The sequence below is a fragment of the Leptonychotes weddellii genome, chromosome 16 (genome assembly GCF_054177405.1).
Source record: "Leptonychotes weddellii isolate Sample4059 chromosome 16, ASM5417740v2, whole genome shotgun sequence".
NCBI lineage: Eukaryota > Metazoa > Chordata > Mammalia > Carnivora > Phocidae > Leptonychotes > Leptonychotes weddellii.
The window spans coordinates 10,212,791-10,228,595 of record NC_138384.1 but is presented as its reverse complement, the minus strand read 5'-3'; the positions used below and the strand labels follow the sequence as shown (position 1 = coordinate 10,228,595).

The 15,805-nt window shown below is 36.7% G+C and overlaps 1 protein-coding gene across 2 annotated transcripts in view; it reads left to right on the top strand.

The window, feature by feature from the left end:
* The first annotated feature begins 346 nt into the window (after positions 1-346).
* CNTNAP4 (contactin associated protein family member 4) overlaps positions 347-15,805 on the top strand; it is a 178,087-nt gene continuing 162,628 nt past the window's right edge. For both annotated transcript variants that reach the window (XM_081806346.1, XM_081806345.1), the window contains exon 1: positions 347-535. In XM_081806346.1, the coding sequence (XP_081662472.1) occupies positions 410-535 (126 nt within the window). In that variant the 5' untranslated portion in view covers positions 347-409. The remainder of the gene's footprint in view (positions 536-15,805) is intronic.

Here is a 15,805-nt window from a genome sequence, read left to right as displayed (position 1 = left end):
CGATTGAAGGTTAAAGCATTTTACCTAATCACGTGTGGGCAGTAAACCCGCTAGTTCCACCTGTCAAATTAAGCACTTTAAACATTCGATAAGATCCTTGGTTCTCCCCAGTGTCAAGAAGTTATAATACCTAGAAATGAACATAATTAACACAGGCTTCATCCTTTTATACTAAATTCTTGTTTTTCTATATTATTCTACAATTATGAGAAGTTTCATATTTGGAAATTTGACTTTATTAAACTCCATCCAGGAATACAGTCTTACTGGCATCTCTAGTCCACTAACAGATTTTTAACTAATCTTTTGCCCATTTTCTTCTGTTTCTATTTGCATGAAAGGAGCTGGTGGCTGGTCTCCACTTGTGTCAAACAAATACCAGTGGTTGCAGATTGACCTTGGAGAGAGAATGGAGACCACTGCTGTGGCCACCCAGGGGGGATATGGGAGCTCCAACTGGGTGACCAGCTACCTCCTGATGTTCAGTGACAGTGGCAGGAACTGGAAACAGTATCGACAAGAAGACAGCATCTGGGTATGTTTCTTTGACAGAATACATAGTCTCTCAGGAAAAGAGAGTCGTCCCTGCATGTTGTTTATGAATTTCCTAAACTAAGTTGAGAAACAAAATTTTTGGAATTATTTAGGAAACATTTTTCAAGAAAAAATATGTTAATATTTATTTCTAATACATTTCATGGTATAACTTACAAAAACACTAAAGGTAAATTTATCTCAGAGACCTCAGAAATTGGGAAAAAAAATCTTATTTGTCCATTACAGAGTGTGGAAGTCTAAGAAATAATCAAAACTTGTAAATTTTTTTTAAGCTTTGTCCAATAACACAGTGGTTTTGCATGGTCTTCATTTAAAGCTTGGTTAAAAGAATTTGTTCCTTTTATTCCCTCTGATGACTCAGAGATTTCTGAACATCTCCCTCTCTCTCTAGTATATGGAGGTTTATATATATATTTGGAGTATTTATGTATGATATATATATACACACACATATATACATATATATAATTTGTATATAAACCATTCTCTGTTCTTTTAAAAGTACATAAGTGTGTAAAATGCTTTGTGTTATGGGCAGGGGCATGGCTTCTATAGGAGACTGACAAGGAGGCAGTTTATAATAGAGTGGGGTGGTATTTGTAGTTGGTTGATTGTATATGAACACCTGGTGGAAGAAGGGAGCTATAGGCAATTTGCTTGGTGGTGAAGAAAGGACTTCTTTGCTAGGAGAAGGGTATTGGTTTGGATCTTACGTGGGCCAGGGACAACATACTGCAGTCAAAGAACTTTCTTTTTTTTTTTCCTCTGGCTGAGTTGCTGGAACCAGAGAAAATGAGTGACTTAATGAAGCATCATTCTTAGCACACAGATAATTTGGAAGCCTATTTGGGCACATAATGATAATTTTCTTTGATCAGTCAATTGCCTCTCTTTTGAAAGTTCCTAGAACTCGGTATACATTATCAACTCATGGAAGAAATGGACTGTGATTTACTCACCTTTGTATTTCTAACGCACTTGGTGGCCATTTGACGCATGTTTATTGATGTAAATTGAATTGAGAAGAAGTAGCCCTGCTCTTTCTCTAGAGAGAACAAAAGTCAGGCTGGAAGAAGTGGCCTATAAGCATTTTTAAGAAAAGCTGCCTTAAAATCCAAAGCAAGCTGAAGTGTAGAAGAGCGAGAAAAACTGGATATTACGGTTGAATTAATTTCATGAGAATCATTCAAACTAGGGACAAAATAAACAGTAATTATGAACCAATAACAATGAAAGCTTAATGAGGTATTTATTTTAACTAGGTGTTTGGATTATCTTTTACTCTTTTTCTAAATTAAGCATTGGATTTTAAACTAGATAAGTAGAGGCTAATTCATGGTAATATTTAGTTGTGTTAAGTAAAACGTACGTTTTTGACATGTCTTAAAATGATGGATCAACCATGAAAATTGTTTCTCTGTTCATTAAGCTTGGGGAAAGCCAAACCTAGACCACGCCATTTGCCTTTTTTGTTTACTCTTATTAAAGGTGAGGTGCTCAGATCCTGGGGTGCCTGGGTGACTCAGTCAGTTAAGTGTCCAGCTCTTGGTTTAGGCTCAGGTCATGATCTCATGGGTCATGAGATTGGGTCCCACATCACGCTCCACGCTTAGTTCGGAGTCTGCTTGAGATTCTCTCCCTCTGCCCCTCCCCCCACTAGCTTGCACGCACTCTCTCTCTTTGTTTCTCTCTCTCTCAAATAAACAAATTTTAAAAAAAGATGACGTACTCAGGGTGAAATAGAGGCATAATGATATCCCTAACTAATCCAAACCAATCAATGTGAAGACAGATGGCATCTATCACAATTAATTGTCAGGGTAATGCTATTTTTTAGACTGTGCTATAATTTGTTGGTTTACTCACTTTCTTCCTCTCTTGAGTGTGAACGCCCTGAAAATAGAGGCTGTACCTTCCATCCTTTCATCTCAGCATCCCAAATCTTAAGAGTTCCCGGCATGTTAAACCATAAGAGACTCTTAACTATAGGAAGCAAACTGAGGGTTGCTGGAGGGGAGGTGGGTGGGGGGATGGGGTAACTGGGTGATGGGCATTAAGGAGGGCACTTGATGTAATGAGCATTGGGTTGTTATATGCAACTGACCAATCGCTAAATTCTACCCCTGAAATTTAATAATATACTATATGTTAACTAAATTGAATTTAAATTAAAAAAAAAAAAAGAGTTCCTGGCATGTTGCAGGCAAATACTAAATGTTTGTTGAATGAATGAATGAGGGAATGAATAAATGAGTGAATGAAAACAGTGCACTTTATTGTAGCGACTCCTTCCTCCCATGATCAGCTCTGCCTTTTAGTGCACTTATGTATACCGGTTTAATATATTTAGAGTTAGGATGGTACATTTCTCTCTCCCTTATAAATTTTGAACTTTTTTATGGGAGAGGGTTTATCTTTTTCATCTTTGCATTTCCAGCATTCAGTACCTAGTGTGGCACATGGCTTTTGTTGAGTGTATTACAGAAAAAAATCAATGAATGAATAGATTTGAATACATTGATCACCTAATCTGGGTCTAACTTTATAAAAATAATTCTGGGAGGTATTGAAAGAGCTCATGTTAATGTCATCAAAGAGATAAAACACGTCAGAACAAACCAAAAAATGATTCAGAAAAGCATGCAAATATGGGGTACAGACTTCTAGAGATTTGGAAATTGGTGGAATATACAGATCATTGTAGACTGACTTTGTCAAAAAAAGCTGGGCTCACATGAGTATTGAAAAAAGCATGGTAACTTAGATTATGTAAGGATTAAGGAAGCTTCTACCATATAGCTAGAAAAGGGTGAACAAAAGCATAGACATTGGAGATATCCAGAGATACAGTATCCCATGTAATAATCAGTGAGTCTACTGGTTAGAATGGACTGTCAAGTTCGGGAAGGGCTGAATGATATTTTTGGTTATGGTAAAGAAAATTGATGGATAACCCTGAATGTCAAGATCAAAATTAGGACTTGGTGCAACAGGTACCATGAGTACACATGAGACAGGTGAAGTTATGGGTACACATGAGACAGGTGAAGTTAAGGTGTAGGTAAAACAACCCCAATCCCATACCACATACATACCTTCATGCTACCTGTTCATCCCGGGTAGGCTGCAAAGTTCTCTTCTACTCTAGTGACTCAGGTGCCCCTCTAAGGGAAACTCCCTCTCTGTGAGTCTGTGATTGCCAAAGCAGGAGAAATGCAACATGGTGAATTGCACCCAGTTCTTGACAGTTCACCTGGAATAACACAGACCACTTCAGTTTGGGTTGTTTTTTAGCCAAAGTACAATTTTTAATTGATGTACATAGTAAGGAATTTAACCCTTTGTTGTACTTTACAAATATATAATTCCCAAATTCTTTTTCTTTATTTGGTATGTTTTTGCCCATTTTTTAAAAGATACTCTAGGTTGTATACAGACTATACAGAACATGCCAGTTTTCTTTAAGAGCTTCACATTCTGCCCCAGATGATAGAAATAAATCCATGAAAGAGAGTTAGGAAACACATAAGCCATTATACAAGTGTGTGATGGAAAGAGGAAGAAAAGACAATTGTGAATTTAGAAACAAAGAAAATAAAACCCATCAACTTGGATTGAAATGCTGCTGTGGGGATCCTCACTCTCCCTTCATTTGATCCCGCCTCAAGCACTGGGGACAACAATGATTTATGTACACCTGAAAGAATTAATAAAATGTCCTGCTGCTTCTTACAAATAATCTTTAAAAAGAAAGACAAAATATTTTATTTATTATCTATACAGTTCATGCACATACTTAATAGAACCGTAAACTTGACAGATATATGGTAGTTTGTAAAATTACGCACTAAAACATTTCTTTAGAAAAAATTTATAGTCCAAGCTCATAAATGTAATTTATATGAAATATTCTAGTAGATGGCATATAAATATTTCACAAAAAATTAGAAAATGCAAGCCACTAAAATTGTTCCTCTCAAATTGAAGATAAAATAAAATCCCTCAACATCTATGATCAAAAGACTTTTCAGCCAGTTTATTGTGATTGAAAAAGTGATTGAAATGTAAGGTGTAGTTTTCACTCATTTAAGAACAATTGCTGAATATCATGAAAGTAACATCTTAGAAACTATTTTAAATAGATCAGCATGTGCAGGAACTTTATAGCTAAATTATCCAAATTGTCTCTGATACATGCCCAAGGTTCTTTTACACTGCAGGCTATACAGGCAAAGAATGGGATGGTATCAATTTTATGAATTATTTAGGTAAATATGATTGTTCCACACAGAATAGTTTGCTTTTTTTTATGGGTTTCATCCAAACAAAAAACCTTTAGCATATTTCTAAAGTCAGAGTAGTTTTATTTATTTTTTTTAATTAGACGTGTTTAATGTCATCTTTGGCTTGTGAATAATCTAGGGCCCCTGTGACATAGTAGTATGTTCACAAAATATTCACACCATTATCACTGTGAATGATTGAGTGGTCAACTCTCAAAGCCAGACAGGGCAGAAAGACTACCTGCAAAGATTTTAACATATATTTGTTTCAAATCAAATAAATACGTGACTGGGGGAGTTTGATAGAAAACCCGAGGAGGCAGGAATACAAGTGGGAGAGGTGCTATAAGCCTATTGGACTCCCTGCCTTGCAAGGTGCAGCTTTTCTAGCCCTTCCCCTCTGTTGAGCCCTTATTCTGGTGACTTAAGCCTACAAAAATCATTTGTGGTGATACAAAGGACAACAGTACTAATGCCATGTGTGTCAACATGTCAAGTCATAAAGCTTAATGCATCGTAAGCCTTGCCTCAGTCCTTGGACCAACGCCTAGAGAACGCTTTTTAAGCTCCATCTGCCTTTCAAGACGGCCTCAACTTCAATGCCAAGAAGACATGGTTAATGAAAGTTGTCTGTATCCTCAGGAAATCTCCTGTTTGTATTTCTATTTAACTATGAGTTCTTCACCCTTTTGAAAATGATTAACCCTGTAGTGCGTGGTGAAAGGTGGCTGCATTGGGGTTTTTAATGTGGCTTCAGTCGTGGGTCAGAACGGTTAGTTTGCGAGGCAAGGTTCTGTCCTGTGGTGTTGGTTTCTTTTACCTCCTTCATCTGTGCTCATTCTATAATGTGCTGTCAGTCCCTTCTCATAAACTTCTTTGGACACACATTTATTGGAATTTTATAGCAATATGTAACATACAAAATAAATATATATATGCAAACCCCTATGAGCCACAGGTACCCATATACAAACGAGATAAGATAAATGGTACTGTTGTTTCCCATTTTTCAAAATGATCTGTCTCTATGCAAACAAAATAAAAATTATTTGAAGAAAGTGATTAGAGTTAGCAGGAGATTGGATTTGGCGCCCTCTTCAGATGCACACTCATATTCAGGATCATTCTCAAATAGTCAACCAGGGAGTAACGTGTTAAATACACATTCTAGTTGTATCTCACATTCTCCCATATGACCATTCAGTGACAACAGCATCACCCCCTTTTCTCCATTCCCTCTTGCCATTGCTGTGGTGTGATGTAATAGATGTCTACTTCTGGCTTCTCTAGTTCCCCAGCCTCAGGAGGCTACGTTTGGAGTTCTTCTCTCTTGGAATAATTCTGTCCCTTTGAAATGTTTCTTTGATTGTTAAGACCTAGGCAACTGGGTCTTCTAGAAAACCAACGCATTAAGCTCTCTTTCCTAATTTGACGTTAAGTTCCGAACTTACAAGCATTTCTCGATCAGAGAAAGAGAAAAATATATAAAGCTAGAAAGGAGGAGATAAGATTTGGCATTGATAACAATATAATCCTTAAATATCTAAGAGGATTATTTTACTATTTTTTTAAGAAAATAATTCAGTAGTGGCGCTTGGGTGGCTCAGTAATTAAGTGTTTGCCTTCGGCTCAGGTCATGATCCCCGGGTCCTGGGATCAAGCCCTGCATTGGGCTCCCTGTTTCTCCCTCTCCCACTCCCCCTGCTTGTGTTGCCTCTCTTGCTGTCTATCTCCCTGTCAAATAAATAAATAAAATCTTTAAAATAAAAAAAAGAAAATAATTCAGTAATATGCCTAACAATAAAATTAATTTTTAAAATCAGTAATACATCTTCCTACATATAAATAATAACATAGACAATATAAAAGGAATACATACTCCTCCTAAAATACAACCAAAAATGAATACATATCAAGGAAGAAACCTTAAAGAAAATGTTACAAATTATATGAAAATAATATTTAGCATATTACCAAAGGACATAAAAGAAGACGTGATTAAAGGCAAGGTCATACCTGTTTTGAAGTGGAAAACAGTATCATAAAACTACTCATTCTACCTAAAATAACTCATAAAAGTGAAATCATTCTGAATTTCACATATAAAAAGTGTATATGAGAAAATATATGTTAGCAAAAAATAATAGTATGAAGGAGAATCTACATGTTAGGAAAATTTTATAAATTTATATTAATTAAAACAGGTTGATAATGGCACATTAAAGCATGGTGAAAGAACAAAAGAGAACATCCATTACTAAGTCCAAATACATTTAGGGATTTGCCCAAGATAGACGTAGCATTGAAAATATGTGAGGAAATTAGTCAACATGGAACTTGGTAAGCTGTGGTTTTAGGAAAGCAAATAATATTTTTATATCAAAATAGATTCCAGATGAATTGAATATTTAAAAATGATACAAACATAGAAAAAAATAATGAAAGAAAACACAGGACGATGAATAGATAGATACACACATAATATTGGAAGGCACATGTCTTTCTAAGCAAGAGAACCAAATCCAGATGCCATAGAGGAAAAGATTAAAACTGAGATAATATTTAGAAATCTGCATGAAAAAATAGCATAAACAACATTGAAAGAGTATAAAATTACTTTTAGCCTTACGATGGCAATGCCCACTTTGATTCACCAGCAGCTGTGGTCTTGAGTTAAGATTCATATTCAGATTGACAATGACCAAATAGACTTTATTGACCTGCAAGTTTACTTAGATTTAAAAAGGGATAAAGGGCAGGGAATAGTACAGCATGCGCAGCAACAACATAATGAATGTTCAGCTATACTGAACAGCTTCTAAATATCCCAACAACTTGAATTGGTCACAATGGACAAGGCTGAGTGGGTGTGACCACCACAGATCAGGAAAGCCATCAGCTTCAGGGGACCTTCAAGCTTTTATGCCTTGTCAATGATATAACTCCTCAGAGATACTTGCCAACCTCTTTTTTTGGTGTACCTGCATCTCATCACTCCCAGGTTACTCACTGATTAGAGGTTATATCTGGGGCTCCCAAATTTTGCTGCTTATTTGAATTCTAATGCCCAGGCAGCATCCTTGCCAATTAAATAATGTTTGGGGGTGGGAGCCCAGGTATTGGGATTTAAAAAAATAGTACCAAGTGATTCCAGTTTGCTTCAAAGTATGGGAACCATTGGATTACTCAATAAACAAACTTGACAACCAAGTATAGATTCTTAGTTTGGTACAAAGCATAATCAGCAGGATGCCAGTTTATCTTAGATCCAGTAAACTTCTGTGCATTCCTTGAGTATATGTTACAAGAAGAATTTAGCTAAAGATCAATGCTAGGTAAAAAAAGCTGTAAACCAGATGTTAACTCTGCCCTTCTAATGAGAAAGACCTTCTAGTATGTTGGCCACTAGCCATATAGGGCTATTTAAGTTTAAAACTCAACTAAAATGAAATAAAATAAAAATAAAGTTTCTCAGTTGCACTAGCCACATTTTAAGTGCTCAGTAGCTGTATTAAGCCAGTGGTTACTGTTTTAGTGTAGTTATACAACATACCCATTATCACAGGAAATTCTATTAGCGCAGGTACAAAACACTCTTAGAAATTAATAATAAAAAATAAAGCTTTATTTTTTACTTTTTATTTATTTTTAAAGATCCTATTTTTAAGTAATCTCTGCACCCAACATGGGGCTGAAACTTGCAACCCCAAGATCAAGAGTCACATGCTCTACCTACTGAGCCAGCCAGGTGCCCTTGAAGCTTTATTTTTTTAAAAAAGGAAGCAAAATATAAACAGGTGTCAGTTAACACTTCCTAAAAGACTTAAACAAATAAGAATGTTGAAGCTGCAGTGTTATTTAAGACATAATTTGCCAAGTTGTTGTATTTAACAAAATAATGCCTTCTTTAATTTTAATAGTTATCCATTTAATGTGATGACTTTTCTTAAAAATTTTTTAACTACATCAAAACCATGGTGTTATGGATTCTACTGTTTAACACAAGAAGAAGCTAAAAATTAATTTTAAAGAAAAGCATTTTATTTATTTATTTATTTATTTATTTATAAAGATCTTATTTATTTATTTGAAGAGAGAGAGAGTACAGAGGGAGACTGAGAGGGAGAAGCAGACTCTCTGCTGAGCAAAGAGCCTGACACGGGGCTCAGTCCCAAGACCCTGAGATCATGATCCGAGTGGAAGGCAGATGCTTAACCAACTGAGCCACCCAGGCACCCATAAAGAAAAGCATTTAAAAAGCAAGAATGAACACTTACTATGGCCTGCATCCTCTGTCTCTAAATTTGTAAATCATTTGTTAAAGTCCATAAATTAGGGAGGGATTATTTGCTTGAATAAAAAAATATATGCTAGACATTATTCTATATGCATTATGTATTTATCCAATTAATCTTCACAACCCAGTGAATTAGGAACTATGATAATGCCCAGTTTGTATATAAGAAAACAGGGATGGGGAGGTTATTTTCCCAAGACCACACAGCTACATGGGGCAAGATTGTGATCCTCAGGAACCTGGCTTAAGTAACCCCTGTGCTATATGTTCAGGTACTATGTGTGTGAAATTAATATTTTGAAGGTGACCCAAATGATTTAAGACACAGAAAGCATGCCATAGGGCATGGGTAAAGAGGAACTCTCAAGTTCTGCTCGTGGGAGAATAAATAGGTAAAAACTCTTCAGAAAAAATGAATGTTTTTTAGTGTATTGAAGGAAGGGAGTCCAAAACAATGTTGCCTAATACTTTAAATCTATCCAAATAACCTGCACCAAAAAGCAACTCAAACTCTAGGGATTCATCTTGAAGTTCACTTTCACTGTGCATTTGAAATGTATGCAAGAATATTCAGTGCAACATTGTCTGTAGCAGCAAAATAATACTGATCTGATCCACCAGCAGTAAATCAGTTGCTTAAGTAAATTATTGCACCTTCACAGAATGGAGTAATTTATGGCCATCAAAAACAGATGATGGAAGAATAGACTAGCCATTTCTGGAGTGAATTCCAAAACTGATAGAAAATTTTGAAGTGTGCTGTCATTTGATACTAAAGAGTGAATCTTAAGGACTGAAGAAGAACAGATGGGGGGCGGGTGATGGATGGAAAGTGTTTATTTCTTGAAAGCACAGGTAAAGATTAGATTTATAGGAGCTTTCAAATAAAGTAATCTGGAAGTGGAAGAAGTAATAAGGGATGACAAATAGAGAACAGGTAGGAAATAATTCAATTACCAAATTTTTAAGAAAAATAGTGGATATTTCCTACTTGTTAAATAATGTTGTAATATTTATTGAGAGCATAAAGCCTATGGGAGTTACCATTATTTAGTAGTAGTTTAAAAAATATATTTATATAATGGTTGGGCGGTACTCCTACATGCATGTCATCTAATCTTTGATCGTATTATGACAGATTAAAAAATACCTTAGTTCTCATGCTATATTGATCTCTGAGTCAGTGCCCAGTCAGAAAAACAGAAATTACTCCAGGCATCTGAAACTGCAAAGTCATCAGAGGAAATAGGTTACACGTGATGGATAGCTGATTGGCCAAATGTGAGGTGGTGAGACAGCTCAGAGTTTAGAGACAGCAAGAAGATGCTGTAACTCCAAGGGCTATTCGGAAAATGAGAGTGTTGTGTTTCCAGAGCTTAGAAGCTGACATTGTCCATTAGTGCTAGAACCATGGCAGGGGCTACCCCGTAGAGGATTATGGAAGCAGGGGCATCCTTTGGGAGCATGAGCCTTGTAAAAAAACTCAGCCACTACCAAGAAGCTGCCCAAGAGTGGGGAGAAATTTCCTGGCTCCTCCTTGCCCTTCATCTGCCCTCTCTTTCTCTAGTGCTCAGCTGGAAGCTTGCTAAACCAGGAGCCTAGGGTTCTCAGTCTGCATTACTCAACCCTCCTGTGCTTCCAAACAGAACAGGGAAATGGTGATACATGGTTCTAAGTGAAACAAGCAAATGACCAGGACAGCCCTAAGGACAACTCCCCTCTATAAGCTTCTTTTTCTTTACTTATAGAACGAGGGGGCAGGTACTTACTGAGTGGTCTCTCATTCCATTCAGTTGCAAAATTGCATGCTTCCCCATCGACCCATAAAGGAAGTAGATCAATAATATTTTGATATTGAAGAAATTGAGATTTAAGACAGTAAGTTCCCACCTAAGTTCATGTTAACTAGTGCCACATTTATAAAGTTTTACATTTAGCTGTCTTCCTTCCTGCTAATATTGATAAGTATGCAAAGCTAGCAAAAAGCAGTATTGTGATATACCAAAAGAAGGGAACCCGCAGTGAACATTAAATCATTGGTTTAGGGTCATTTTTTACACATAATCTGCTCTAAGGCAGTAGAATGATGCTAATAGATTATGGATTTAATTCTTTGTTGTTTCTCAAAAAATGTATTGTAGTTCAAAGTATAGATTTGCTTTCAGTGTAGGAAAGATAGCATTGCTCTGTTCCTCATCAAACAGTTTGCAGATGAAGGCCAAGGCTCACTTCAGAGGACTAAGTAGAAGGTATATAGGTGGATTAATACACATCTTTTGTTGCCTCTGGGATAGGATAATTGCACACACTTGGTGTACAAAAATCAGCACGCCACTATATAGTTTACTGAAATGTTTTGCTTGGCTGGTAAAACTGAGGGCCTGTCCAACCCCAAACTTGGTGCATTTCATTGACAGCTTCCTTGTGTACCACAGCTCCAAAGTCCCAGGCTCAGTCATCGCTCTTAGGACATTAACCAAGGTTCCTTGTGCTTTCACACTTCTCTGCTGGGTATGCGCTTCATTTATCTGAGGCGTGCTTGCCAAATATGCTTCAGTTCATCCCTTCCAACTCCAGGCCTTCCAACCACTTACTTTCTGGTCCCTCCTGCCCCATCACTTCTCCAGTATTCGCTAACTCATCACCAGGGTCTTGTTTCCAGTGACATCTGCGATAGTGTTATTTCCAGGGAGTCCTTGTGGATTACTTTGCATGGTTTGTATAACCTTAATCGACTGGATTTCAAACACATTTATGTATTTTTCATTCTCTTTTTACTGTACTTACATGCTTCCCTTTATTCTAAATTATACACTCGCCATAAATAAATACCCAAATGCTACTGGCTAAAATGCATACTATGTATACTGTCTTTATTAGAAAGTAAAACCATTTCTTAATTAAGGCTGTGAATTTCTAGGAGATAGGAACACCATGCTTTTTTGCTAATGCTGTTTAGAATACATATTAATAATACCATAATAGTAAAAGGAAACACTTTTGTGATTACTTACTTCAAATCCAAAATACAATAATCTTGTGATGTGTCTGCTGGTATACAAGGCAGAGGTCTGTTTATGTACTGAGATGAGGCATCCATATGATATTTTATATAAATATGTACAAGAAAAACTCTTAGTCATAAGAACCAGGACTTAAACCAAATGGCTTTATCCATCCATATCCCCAGTTGCCTTTACGAGTTATACCTCATTGTCTAAGATTTTCTTTGTATATAATTATCTTCATCTTACTACTTTCAGAAATGTCCACAAAGAATAATCCTTTGGTTGAGTCCTGCTTTAGAAAAGACTCAACTGTAAGGGCATTTGTGCAGAAGTAGCTGTGAGTATGAACAGAGGAACAGAGGAAGCAAAAATACTAGGAAATATTCTACAGAGCTGTGTCTGTAAATCAGAGAGATGCAGCTCAAAAGAAATCATATTTGATTTGTATTCTGCAAATGAAATTTTTATTTGGCTTTGAACTCCTATCTTCCATTCTGTATTTCTTATTGTTATTATTAATCTCTCATACCGAAAGGTTGTCTTCTCTTTGGAATCTTGAACATTTTAAGTACTTAATAATAGGGTTCTTTTCAATAAGAGAGAGAGAAGAGAAAAATTGCTGGAGCAGTGCAAAGAGATCCTCAGGGAGCAATGGCTTTATTACAATATGTCAGAGTCATCATGAGTTGGGGGTGGGCTGGGGAATAACAATTTCAGGAAAAAAACTTGTATTTATTTTAGCAAGTTGGTGAAAAGTTGCAGAAAATTGTCCCAAGAGCTGCAAAGCTATTATGGTAATAGTGGTTCTATCTTTATACTCTGAAATAAAAAGAGGTAAAAAAATTTTTTTTTCACTATGTCACTTTGGAAATAGATTTTCTACCCTCTTAGATTAGAATAAATACATGAATTAATTAAGCTCACAGTGGTGTTTATGCTCTTTAAAAATGTGCATGTCAAAGATGACAGGTAAATACTGAAACTTCTCTATATTGGAAATTGTTCTGCCAGTCCCCTTTTCCAGTAAAATCAAACCCCTTGGATACATGTGTACACAAACATTGAATTTCCCCCACATAGCTCTGAGAGCCCAGCTTAGGGTAGAGACTGCAAATAGAAACCCTGCAGCTACGCATGTGCAGGAGCAGAGGGTGTAGATTCTTAGTTTGACCCAGGGTTGGAATGTGCAGGGATGCTGTGGAGGAGGATGCCAGGACAAGGACACATGGGCTGACAAGAGCACAGAGGAAGGAAGGTAGAGAGTTAGCATCATGAGGGAAGGAAGTGAAGTCAAGGGGGCACTGGTGGAAGATTGTATTGGGTTCTCCAGAGAAATAGAACCAACAGGATGTACATAGATTTATTTTAAGGGATTGGCTTATGTGATTGTGGAGGTTTGGCAAGTCCAAAATCTGCAAGGTGGCTGGCAGTCTAGAGACCCACAGAATTGCTGTTTGAGTTCAAGGCGGTCTGCTGCCAGAATTCCCTCTTCCAGGGAGGTCAGGCATTTTTCTACTAAGGCCTTCCACTGATTGGATGAGGCCTACCCACATTCTGGAGAGTACTCGGCTTTATTCAGAAGTCTGCTGATTTAAATGTTAATCTAATCTAAAAAATACCTTCACAGAGACATCTAGAATATTGTTTGACCAAATGTCTGAGTACTGTGATCTAGTCAAGTTGACCCATAAAATTAACCATCCCAGAGATGGAAGGAGTCAAAGGAACAGTGGAGTTAATTGGGACTGAAAAGCAAATAAGAATGGGAGGATAGAAATATCTGATGGTCTAGGATTACAGAGGAGAATCTAAGCACTTACCATTTTAAAAATGGTGGAATCACAGGAAATGATTAAGGACCAAGATGTGGGCTGGGAAATGTTAAAGAGGAACATGCAAAGGTTGTTTACATCCAGGATGTTTTATAGAGCATCTAATGGATATGGAAGCAGGGAGTTGTTGAGAGATTGCCATGAACATGAGATGACCTGTAGTTTGGGGAGCCCCCAAGCTGAGGGGGGCAGAATTTGCTATATCCCACTGACATTCATAAAAAGGAGAAGAAATGTGTTTCCTCTCTTTTTTCCTTTTGTTGACTTATTTTCGTGAGGAAGAAGGAAAAATTATATGAAATTGACAGGAGACTTACAAAAATACTTACTGACTCCATGGGAATATAGCATTTGGAAAAAGTGTGCAAACTTCACTTTAGATCCCAAAGTGAGAATTTGGATGTCATGGGACATGCCAATCTCTTTTGGAAGCACCCTCACAGATACACCCAGAAATAATGTTTTACCAGCTATCTGGGCATCCATCCCTTAAATAAGTCAAGTTAATGCATAAAATTAACCATCACAGATACCTTTAACTCTGCAACGTACCTCAGCTGTTATAGGATCCAATTAAATCTGAGCCCTAGTTTCTGGTCCTTAAATCACTCCAATTCACAGAAGGACATGGGAAATAGGAGAAAAGAATGCAAGACGATCATGATTTTTGGAAGTGGCTGTGGAAGGCATCCCAGGGAAGTTGACATATCCTGAAAGAGAATGAAATGAACAGGAACCCTTAATACCTTACTTCACTTCCCCACCATGTAGAGGTTAGATAATTTTCTTCCACTAGTCATCATTCTATTTATAATTGTCTTTTCCATTAAAAATTTAAGTTGTAAAATTTATTTTATCTTTTAAACTTTCTTTGGAGTTTGGAGTTTGCATTGGTTTTACTTTCGGTCTTTTTCCATTTCGGATTTTGGCTGAGTCAACTCCAAAATATGTCACTCTTCCTCTTACCGATTTTGTCTTATTATTGCCACTCTACCCTGTACATTGCAGCCAGAGGTCACACTCTAATTACTTAGATGCTGTTTTATCATTCATATGAGATGCATCTATTAATCAGGCTTTTCCTTCCAGTAGAACTGGAGATGAACCAAGCAGTAGAAATATCTTTTGAGTGACTTCTGATACTTGACTTCTGATTTAGTAGTTATGTGCACACACATCAGTTTCAATTACTACTGATTGATCTGAGCTGGTTCTGACTAGGACAATGGTTTTCATCTTTTCTCTAAATTGATTCGTGGATGTGTAATATTCTGACTTCCTGTACTGTACTTGGGTTAATGATATGTGAAGGATTTCTCTATGTGTAAGTTCAGATTTAAAAAGATATGCTTAACATCTATATAATGGTGTACATCTTGATGACCTCAGGGTGTGAAGTCCTTGACTATGAGTATATTTGTCTGTCTAGTGTAATGATGTTCGCTCAAATACTTGATGTAGGGAGTCAGAGTTACATAGTCAATGTTCTACGTATTTTTTAAGAAAAATATTCTCTCAACTGAAACTCTCAGATCTTCTAGGTCCATTATATTCTGCTAGAAAATGTGTTCAAAATGATCCTATGCATTTAGGACTAGATATACACTATAATTTATTTTGATTTGAATAATATACAGTATCTAGAGGGTTTATGGTTTGAGGGAAATCTGGTGGGACTGAGGGTGGTAATGCTTATGCTGAGGGAATCATATTGTTTCTGGCATGAGCAGACAGGACCAGGATTTGTTTATGCTGACAAACTCCATACCTCTGTGTATCACATAACTGGTCTTGGTCTCATTGATGAACATTAGAAACTGAGTTCCC